The sequence below is a fragment of the Drosophila montana genome, unplaced genomic scaffold (assembly GCF_035044405.1).
Source record: "Drosophila montana isolate Dmon_TW-CO22-7 unplaced genomic scaffold, ASM3504440v1 contig_3217_1, whole genome shotgun sequence".
In the NCBI taxonomy this organism is placed as follows: Eukaryota; Metazoa; Arthropoda; class Insecta; order Diptera; family Drosophilidae; genus Drosophila; species Drosophila montana.
In genome coordinates this window covers 461,666-472,873 of record NW_026998097.1, presented here as the reverse complement: position 1 = coordinate 472,873, position 11,208 = coordinate 461,666, and the positions used below count along the sequence as shown (strand labels likewise).

General features: G+C 38.7%; 1 protein-coding gene across 1 annotated transcript; it reads right to left on the bottom strand.

Moving 5' to 3' along the window:
• Window positions 1-4,669: 4,669 nt before the first annotated feature.
• On the bottom strand, window positions 4,670-5,799 carry CheA75a (Chemosensory protein A 75a). The gene is made up of 2 exons (XM_064689111.1): window positions 5,321-5,799; window positions 4,670-5,262 (listed from the first exon to the last, which is right to left on the bottom strand). Exons 1-2 carry the CDS (start codon window positions 5,369-5,371, stop codon window positions 4,759-4,761), a joined length of 555 nt encoding a protein of 184 aa, XP_064545181.1. The 5' UTR covers window positions 5,372-5,799; the 3' UTR covers window positions 4,670-4,758.
• Window positions 5,800-11,208: the final 5,409 nt, after the last annotated feature.

The following is an 11,208-nucleotide window of genomic DNA, read 5'->3' as shown; positions in this document are numbered from 1 at the left end:
ATAGGGCTAAATATGTCTTAAATAGTTTGTAATTTTGACGCTTATATATTCAAGGTATTCAAAAATTCCAGGCCATATTAAATATTTGTCATTCAAACCCAATTGATGTCCAATAATTGGTATATGATATACTGATTGACGATGCATATATTCCAAATTTGTTTATGAGAGCTTAGAAAGAGAAGAAAGAGTTAAGAAAAGAACAAACTGAATTTGCCTCGACTATTCATAAATATCTAGAATTTATATCTATCTTTGCTTCAAATCTCGCTCTATTCGTTACACATTTGGTGACAACAGTATAAGACCTTCTTTAAGGGTATAAAAAAATACCCAAACAAGCGAAACACCAACCAGAGACAACAAATTGACAACTTGTGGCAGGCGCAGTCAGAGGCGAAGGCGAAAGCTTAAGTGAAGTTGAAGGCGGGTAGCGGGAGGCAGCACTCGCAGCTTGTCTCTTTGTTTGGAGGCGTCACTCAGGGCAGCCCGCCGGCTAATTGTCATGCCAGCCAGCACGCATTTGGACTTGGACATTCGCCCGTCCAGGCGTCCATGCAATCGTATGTGTATGTGTGTGTGTGTGTGTGTGTGTGCGTGTGCGTGTGTGTGCTGTTGCGTTTTTGCTACTGATTTTTCTTATTTTCCTACTCTCTGTCCATCAATTGACTTTATCTATTTGAACTCACATGTTAAAAATATCAATTTGTTGTCGACTCTGCTGCGGGCTTTGTTGTTGCCTTCTTCTGACAGACACTTGGCTGGCACTTTTTATTTTTTTCGTACCGCACCAGCACCACCTCCAAGCTCCAAGCTGCAGCTTGGCGGCTCGAGCCTAGCTCCAAGTGCAGCTGCCAGATCTGCGGAGTCGCAGTTTTGCCTCCTGGTGTGATTTATGGCCACTTTATGGCATAAATGTAGGTGCGGCCGCACATAAATCATCGTCCAAGTTGCAACGCGTTGCAGAAAAGCGTTGCTGTAACTCGATACCTACTCGATGCTGTTTTGTGTGCAATGGCAAGGCTAAAGGCAAAGCCAATTGTTAATTTGCTTGGCTTCAAAGTAAAAAAAAACGATCAATTTAAAATATTTGGCTATAATTACGAGTGAAGTTCTATTTGCTGATGCCTTTCAGCCAAGCCTTGACAGTGATTCATCATTTAAAGCGGCTTTCCGCTTCCTGTCTTCCTTTCATACCACTCGCCGCCAACACCTGTTATCCTTTGGCCAGCCTTTAGCAAGTCATCTAACAGCATGAATGCACTCATTGCAATCACTTAATTCTTTCGTATTGGTCATTATGCGTTACGGACACGAATCCTTCACCATTCACACTGCCATTAAGCACTTGAGCCCAATTATGAATTGCCGGGGACCCAATCCCTGTAATAAGTGTGCCACTTGAGGGTAGAACGGCTTAGACAAACAGTTAGTAAATTAAAAGGCCACCGCACAGCCAGCCAGCTGACTGCACAGCCCAACCACTTTTGGTCCGCATGAGTGCCACACCCACAAAACTACACCCATACACTACACATTACACATGAATAATTCATGCGGCAGGAGCTGCTACAAATCTGCTGTTGCATTAATGAGCTACGCTTCTTATTTACCATGATGCCGCACAAAAAAAAAAAAAAAAAAGAATGGAAAAAATGAAAACGAACTAAATAGAAATGGAGAAATTGAGAAATATACGAGCGAGTCAGGTTTAATTAGAAGCTAAGTCAAGTCAAATTGTCTTATCATAATTTCCCCAAACGATTTTCCCATTTTCTGATTTTTGCACACTGCAAAATGCCAGAAATTGTTTAGTCATTCCATTCGGGGCTCACACATCAATCATGTTGCTTCGGACAGCTGAGTTAATGGCCGGGGATAATGTGCTGGGTGTTTGCGTGTCCTCTTACTTTATGTGGGTGTGTTGGTTCAGGACTTTCAGTTGGACAAGTGCATGATTAATTATTTTATTATCTATAAATTGGCTGTTGTGGCAAACGTTGGACAGGATGGTAACTATATATATAAGATTTCCTTTATTTGACTTTTGTTAAATTCTCATTGCATACTTTCGGGCGATTATAACGTTTTTTAAAATATACCTTATCTTACCTAAATAATAAAAGTTTCAACTTTAATTATTTTGCATTCGGCAATTATATTTTATTTTTCCGTATATTTGAGCACTCCAAAGGCCCTCAAAGTCCAGTTTGATATTTCGCTCAATTTTCAAGTGGCCGCAATTTTTGCACAAATTGGCAACATGTTTGCGTATAATACTCGTAAAAAAAAAAAATATAAATTTCGAAATGTGGGCCGCCTATTAAAATGCTTTCGAAATTTAACAGCTCCGCGTGTCACATTTCGAGTGTCATAAATCGATGGCACCCCGAAAGATTGCTCCCGATTTGGGGTCTATATAATGGCCATGATTTGGCCTGTTTTTAATTTGGGGGCACATTTTAATAGCCCCGGGTGCACAGCCTGCGTTCAATTAGCAAAGTTTTATGACTCGTTGGGGCCATATAGAAAATGTATCTTAAATTTTGCGTTGACAACGCAATAAGCAGCTGAGATATTGATGAATGCATTGCAAAAGCTAAAAGATTTCTATTTTTTAAAATTCCTTTTTAGCTGTATAGCGTGGGAAACTTAATTGTCGGTATCTCTCATTGGGGGTTATAGTTCAAAAAATATCATTAAACATGATAGCAGGAGCTAACGCTACTTAGATCAGCTCATTACCACCATGGGGAGTCGATGCCCCAACTGCAGCTAGACACGGAAGCCAATTAGAGCTGCATCGAGTTGGTCCAATTGAATACACATACATAAGCAAGTCCAATTAGCGCTTAGATCATAAACCAAACCAAACCCAACAACTAACTCAATCATTACGCAATTAAGCAACAGACGAAAGGGCAGCGCACATACAACAGACTCCAATTCCATAAACATAACCATATCTACGGTCTATAGTCTATGGCTCCCTTATAGACAGATAGATAGCTAGATGGATAGATATGGGGGCACACATTAAATCACGCGACCCATTAATAAAATTGTTAAAGTTCTACGCAATGCGAGGCGGCTGGAGATGCCGCCTCGACATTTTAATGGCCAAACAGAAGTTTCAAATATTTAATCATTGTCGCTTGGTATCATAGTCGGCCATAGATATGCCATAATTCTGTTGAAAACAATTTGTATGCTTTGATTTGATTTGTGGCAAGATCTTTTGGGGGGGCATGAGCGGGACTGCTGGCTGTGCAGCTGGCTGTGTGTGTGTGTGTGGACGCGACCATTTTTATGACCCTGTTTGTAGGCCATTAAATGATTGTGTAAATTCTGAAAAAAATCAAATTTGAACAGTTTTTGAAGAAGACATTAAAATGATGAGTCTGTGTAGTTGAGTGTTAAATTTGTTGCTGAGGTCAAGTGAATTTACAAACACGCATCGTTTTTTCGTTGCACAACAAAGCAAAAGCTCCATCAGAAGGTAACAACCTTTTGGTGGCAACTGTACAACTCTTAGTTGCAGTTGTCGTCAAACTCTGCCGCAACGTGCATCGGCAGTGTTCCAAGTCTTTGATTGACAATTGTGCAACAGAGTGTGTGCGAGTTTTGCTAGGGGGCGAGTGGGCTTTGAGTTTGAAGGACTTATCTCGGGGCACAGCATCATCTAATGTCATGGCTGACATGAGCTGGCGGGCGGGAGCAGCGAGGCCCCTAACTGTCACTTGATGTTTGTTGGATGCTGTTGCTGCTGCATTTGACAGAGGATGATTTTTTTTCATTATATATATATATATTATTCTGCTGCACGGGGCGCACGCGCATTGTCCTACGCCAAGCAGCCAGTTACAATTCTTAGGGGGCACAACATGTGTTGCATATTACTTGGAAAATGCCTCAAATAGTTGCGGCCGCAGATGTTTGGCGGCTGCCACGGCAACCTGGGTCGCCACACTGAAAACTAATGCTCGGCCTAAAGTGACGTTTTCATTTTTCGGAAAATCCCCCTTTTGACTTGGTCGCTGTCGACGGTTTCTATTTTTAACACGTGGCAGGCGGCGCGTGTAGCTGGCGACCCCCGAAACCGAAAACAAACTGAACAGAGTCGATCTGCTGCCCCCCATTTACCGCCCTCGTTGGGTGTGCAATTGTGCGTGTGTGTGTGTGTGTCGTGAATGAATTTATAAATAAAATCAGAGATCACGGGCCGCCACTTCTGGGGAAATCCATTCGTGTGTATGTAAAATATCTCCTGCTGAGTTTTTCTTGGCGCACTTTTCATTTAATTTCGTGACTTTCCTCACTTTTTTTTCGTTCTTGTTTTTGTGTGTGTTCATGTTTTTTGTTTATAAATTTTCAATAAATGCTTTATTATCACCCCAGTTTTGGGGGCCTGCAACTCGTAAGTCGAGTTTGTTGTTGCTTTCTTATTTGGATGTTTCGCCTCTTGATGAGCTGCTGATGGGTGGCTTCTAATGAATTGTGGCGACGTCTCCAGTGTAGCTGTCATCAGTCGTTGCCAGAAACACGCAATTGATTTATTTTAGTTGTTTGTTTTAACACCAGCAAGTAATTCGAGCTTCAACTGAGAAACATCTCTCTCATCCTAGGCCTTATAATAGCCCATTTGTACTGTGCAGTTAAAACGTTTCGCTTCCATCGCTTTCAAAGACCTTTATTGCTAGTTTATTAAATGAACTAATAAATTGTGTAGAATTTGTATAAAAGTATGTATCAAGACGTCTAATTCTGACGATCTTCAATCTTCACGAGCACTATGAAACCACCGACATTCTTGCCACCGGTCCAGAACGTTATTATGGCCTTGACAATGCCGCGTGGCACTTGCTCGGGCCAATCTTTGGTGTTAAATAATACGCTTTTGATGTAATACTCTCCCTTGGGTATTGGACAGGTATCCTCGCCCACAATTGGAAAATTAGTGGTGTCGCCCTCGCTGACAGAAGGCTGCACGAACTGTACATAGAACTTTTTGAAGCACTCGCAAATGCTGGTCTGTGGCACATCGAAGACCATGCGCTTGAAATCGCCGTCGCTATTGGGACTGGAGTAGAGCTCCACAGAAACCTTAAAGTCATCATTGTCCATGTCGCCCAGAAAGGAAAACGAACCGTTGATCATGCGCTCACGTCCCACGGTCTTTAGATTATCAAACAGCACAAGCGTATCCGAGTCGCCCTCAAAAGATTCCAGCTGCTCATTGCTTACCACATACGGTTGTTCGCCCTGCATAAAGGATATATCAGTGGTAGTTTCCTTATAAATATTATGCCATAATATTTACCGCAATGTGGTGCACCAGCTGAGCGAATATAAAAATTACTGCCCACTTCATTTCGATGCCGAACCGCACAGTAGCTAATCGTGTCAATTGCCTGGCCTATTTATTAGATGCCCCGGGCCCATTTAAAGCACGCGATATTCGTGTTTCCATGCTGATCAATCCGATCGGTTTCATGTTTGTCGATCTTGTTTTTGCTTGTTAATTGCAACAATGTTGTTGATATTTTTTACAACAACCTTACATGCTTTTACAAGTATTCTTTTCAGTTATTTCAGTATTGTTTTCGGACATAAAATGTTATGTTCAATCTTTAATCTCACTCGGTTGTTCTTGGCAGATGGGCAAATATAAAAAGGGGCTTGGAATCGATGTATTTGATGTCCTAGCAGATGGTCACATTACTTGGTTCTATTCGTGTCAAGTTATGTAAATAAGTAGAAAACTTTGATCCAGCCGATTGATAGTTGGTCTGCCTATTTGTCTTGCTTAAAGATAATTACAAATTAAATCGTATTTTTAAGAAATACCTTATTTATGTCGACTATTTTATGTTTATTCATTTTATTAAAGATTAGCATACTATTTGTTTTAAAATGTTTAATAAATCTTCTTTGTTAGTTATTAAATTGAAATTTCAGTTAATCTATTACCCATTATATGTTTCTCAGAGAGAACTTATAGCTACCCTAATACCTAGTCTTTAATTTAGAACACATTAAAAATGAGTAAAATGGGTATAATATAATAAAAGAGCTAGTCACCAAATTTGGCATGTAACTTCTGGAATAGTTTATAGAGATCAAAATTTTATCAGGATCGGTTAAGAAACACAAAATTTTTTAAAGAAAACGTGTAGTTATATTGGCAAGCCACGTAGCTGCAAGTGCAAAACGCAAGAACTTCTGCATACATGTACATATATTCTTGTGTTTTTGTAATTCTATAATTGGCGATTGCGATTCAATTGTGTGCCTAACTGTGCGTAATTGCTGCTAATTTCATTTAGGTTTTTTTTTTCATTCAAACTGAATTCTTGGCATGGCTGTGAGGCATAGTGTGATCTGTTGACGGGAGTTGCATTTGATGTTAGTAGAAGAAGGTTCAGGGTATACCCTAGTCGGGCTCCAGAATAGATCACTCTTACTTGTCGATTGATTGCTTGTTAAATATTCCCTTTTTAATTCGAGTTTGCACATGTGTAAGAAGAATAGACAAATTAATTAATATTTAGGTGCGAACTGACCAGCTTCCCATAGAAAAACCTCTTTTTCGACCAGTGAACTTTATGATCAAGTCCCATGTTTATAGGATTTAACATATGTAGGGAGTATAATAAGACTTATAAACGCTAAGTTTAAGCAAGATATTAGAATAAACAAAAATGTTTTTAAGGGAAGAGCTTAATTTTCGACCCTTCAATACTTAAGAGAGTTATATGAGCAAGTAACATTTCGTATCAATATTAAATCACACGTTACACAATTTGTGACAATTATACATAGGTATAAAAATCGACTTTCAATTCGATTTGCACACGTCGATTCGATCAATTGAAGCCAACCCACGCAGCTTGGTGTAGTATGTAAATCGCTCAGCAAAAGTAAACCCCAATTAACGCCTTAGAACGTGCCAAATTTATTGCGAAAAGCCAGCCAATTGATTTATGCAAAATTGTGTCGAAGTAACGGCGAAAACTGGTAGCCGCAATGTCTAACCCAATAGGCCGAGCAGCAAATTGAACCTCACGTAGAGAACACCCACAATGTTTGATTCGCGCCAGCGCAAGACCTCGAAAATCAATCAACCTCGATTTGATATTTATTTTCTTGTTGCTGTATTATTGTGGTCTTTGCCAAGCAACTCAAAAAGCGTATTGAAAAAAAAAAAGACATACTCGCAAAATCTTAATAATAAATTGCTGTGATTTAATCAATTGTAGCAGGTGTTTTTACAACTGCACGCAGCGTTCCACCAACAACAATAAGAACCAAAAAAACTGGTTGCGCTGAGTCTTTGGCTCCTTCGTATGCTGCTCGCTGCTCTTGTGGGCTGTTTGATTTGCGCAAATTAGCGCGAGCAAAGAAATAAAAAACTCTATAAAAAAAACACGAGACAAACCTGCTGCACAGTCGTCGACCCGCTAGCCGCATGCAGCATGTTGCACACAGACATGGGCCGCACGCTGCTCGTCGAGCAATTGTGACAAAAATCTAACTCTTGACTGGGGCACTAAAGCTCACATTTAATGCACTAACCAACAGCAAATCTTCGATCTTGCGACGCGGGCAGGCTCAAATGTGTTTTCCATAAATTAGAACCCACACAAGCGACAACAACCTGTAAGGTGTTTCTCAACCATTCTACAGGTCTCATTATACCAAATGAACACATGAATTTGCATCTGGAATTGTGCTCAAATAAGATTTATAACTAAGCTTAATGCTAGATTATGTCAAATCGAATTTAATTGATCGATCGGGCTAAACGTTTTATTTTGAAATTATATGCATTCAGTAATTAGTTACATAATTTTATGGATCTGTATCCTAAAGATTTGCCTTGGATCTGTATCCTATAGCCCTGTGCATAACATATGTGTGTGACAACACAAATTCAATTGATGGATCCAGCATTATTATTTATATATACCCACTGCAAACCCTATAGATAGTATCCTATATTTTAAAGTGGGGGTATTGGTCTTGAAAGGAATACCAATATATGAATAGATAGTTTATTGAATATATCGAACACAGTGTGTATTCCTTATGTCGTCTTCTTGTCAGACTGTCGCAATGATTTAATTTTTGGCATTTGCCGTTTGATTGATATTAATGGCGCTTATCAATCAATAGCCTCGTGTGGTTGGGCACAGGTAGGAAACGAAACGTGTAATCGAATGTCTTCTCGTGTCTCACGTACAACGCCTCGGGTACATATATACACATATGTTGGGGCTTGTAACTGAGTGGGTCGCAGTGTGAGACGGTGGCCCGAAACCACAGTGGGGCAGCCAATTATGCCATTTGGCCCAAAAATAAAAAAAAGCACATATGTATATGCATATGTGTATATATGCATTGGCTGTTGGTGGTTCAGGTCGGCAGGTCCGTTGCGCATGCGCACCGCATGACGTCCAATAAAATTAAGCGTGTGTTGCATTTGTTGTTGTTGTTGTTATTGTTGCCCACTTGACCAACAAACGAAACAACACGTACAAAGTTTGACGCGTGACGTGCTTGCTTAGCTCATTAGTTACACTAGACAGCAAAATACGCCTGTTAAGCAGCAATTTACGTTGCCATTTTATCGTCAGGAATAGATGTTTACGTATTTTCAGCTTTGGCTAATTATAAAATATTTATTACATGATCCAAATATGCATGTGTAATATCTATATTATATGATGTTATGAATTGAGATTATTATAAATATTTTTATTTGCATAAAAAGTGCTTGGTTCCGGCTTTAGGCTTACATATACGAAAAGAACAGACATGCACGAGTATTTGGAAGTTTTTTTTTGCATACAATCGAAACTTATTTCAGATGAACTTTTAACATAACATATTAATTATACTTGACTGCCATTATTAAAAATTGTTGAATTTTCATTAACTTTCTAAGAAACTAAACCATAAGTCTATTATTTATTTTCAAATCAATTTAATGTTATGTTACTTTATAGGGTTTTTTACACATTGTTATATACTGGCGCATTTTAATAAACTTTTTTGATATAATATTATATATATATTATTAATTTTTCTATTAAAAACGTACTTTATTTGTATTTAAGTGCGGTTTTGTAAACTAAACATTCGGAAATATTGCAGAAGGGAACATAGTCTTTATAAAACGTTTTATGGAAATTAACAATTAAAAATATGTTTATATTGAATAAGCATGAGTACAAAGTCTTGTCTTGAAGGGCAAGATATAGTATAAATTGGCGGGGTAAGACCCAAAAAAACTTTTCCCATAGCAGAAAAGATTGTTGATTTGATAATTAGATATTTATATATTATTATTATTATATATTGATGATTAGATAATAATGTATATTTATATATATTAATATTTACATTTATATCTGTGTATCTGTATCTGTATATGTATCTATATCTGGAACTGTATCTGTAAATGTATCTATATCAATATCTCAATCTGTATCTATATTAAATTGGTTAAAATACTTCGTCTACTGTGCCAACATTTGGTAGCATAGTGTACTTTGTTATTGCCACTTGTGGCACGAACACACCGCGTATACACCAACACAAGGGCAACAACTTTCGTATTAGGCCAATGCGGCAACAACAAAATTTTGCGAGCCGCAGCCGGAGTCGGTGTCGTTGCCGAGAAGCCGCGGAAGCCGCTCACGCCTGTGTAGGAAGCTCTGTGGCGAGCCTTTTAGCATTTATGCCAAGTGGCACTCGGCCCTCCCCGTGCGCCACCTGGCCCACCACCACCACCACCACCACCTGTGCCTGGGCTCTTAGTGCTCTATTGCAGTTAATTTTCGCAACGACGCAATAGAGTCGCTGCGCACAGCTCCCACGCGGCTCCCTCCGCAGCTGCAGCAGCTGGTTTAACAACCTGCCGCCGCCTTATCACCTGCCTCAGTCGCAGCATCGCGGCCAGCTGTTTTTATTTATATACTTACACATAAATATATATATTTTTTTCTTTAATAATATATTTATTTTGTTGCGCAGCTTGTTTTCGTTTCTGCAGATTTTGGCGCGCAAAATTTCAGGTTTCGTAATGCCTATCGGGCTGCATTTTTTTTTTGTTTTTGGGCTGTGGCCAGGCGTGGGCCAGTTGCTCCGTGCGCGCTCAATCAAATGGCTTTTAATTAATTGAAATACGTTACTTTAATTGCATGGTAATTAAAAGTTTGATTTATTTTACTATCAGTATTCCAGTCGCCCCCTCATTCCTTGGTAGTTGTGCATTAATTGTTGACCCGTTGCCCCGTCCCAGAGCTGATTATGCTAATGTCTGTTGGCGCTTTGCTATAACTTCACAATATGCAAATATGTTAGCTTTAAGCGATGTCTTGACTAAAATGTTTCGCCATTTGCGTTGAACTGCACTTACTTGTATGCCTGTCAACGTTGTTAATGGTTAAGTTAACAGCTAAGTTGTCGAACTTAAGAGGGTTTAATATAACCGTTTTATGATTTAAGAAATACGCAGTTGTAATATTTTATACCCTGAAACTATCAAAATTAATAACAAATGTATAAACAAGTTTTGAAATCGTGTGCAACAGGTATTGGCAAGATATTGGTATATATTTACCTCTGATACAAATCTCATTTGTTTACATTAAATATATAGAAAATTTCCGTTCAGTTTTTGCTAATAATCCAGATATGAAGTAGCTGTTAGGATTGAATAAATATATTTGCCATTGCTTCTGATACAAGGCCTTAAATTGGAAAATATTCTTTTGATGTTTATTAAAGTTAGATATGTATAGATCAATCGACATTTATCGACAATTCATAATTCGATAAATTCTATCATATATGAAATATCGAGCTCTTTCATTTATATTCCACTTAATGATCCCAAAAGTATGCTTCTAAAATTTGTGAGTTTATTTGCCTAATAGACATTAGAAGAATACTTCCGTATAATCAATGGATCTATTGACGTTATCTACATAATTTTATAGACACGTATCTGCTGACAAGTATTTAAAAAATTGTTCGCCCATTGAATATGCCTTTGTGCAGTTTGTCGGAACCGCCTTGGCTGATCGGAGTGTCTCATATCTTTCTTATGCATTTATGGCCTCCGGCTATATTTAGTTATCGCTGTGGCTACAATAAAAAATCAACTAATTGCCATGTGTACATCGTTTATCCTTGATCTTC

Excerpts from the sequence above, each read along its gene's own strand:
- CheA75a (XM_064689111.1), bottom strand. The coding sequence starts at position 5,371 with ATGAAGTGGGCAGTAATTTTTATATTCGCTCAGCTGGTGCACCACATT. Across the intron at positions 5,263-5,320 it reads AGCTGGTGCACCACATTGCG|GGCGAACAACCGTATGTGGT; the intron begins GTAAATATTATG and ends TCCTTTATGCAG.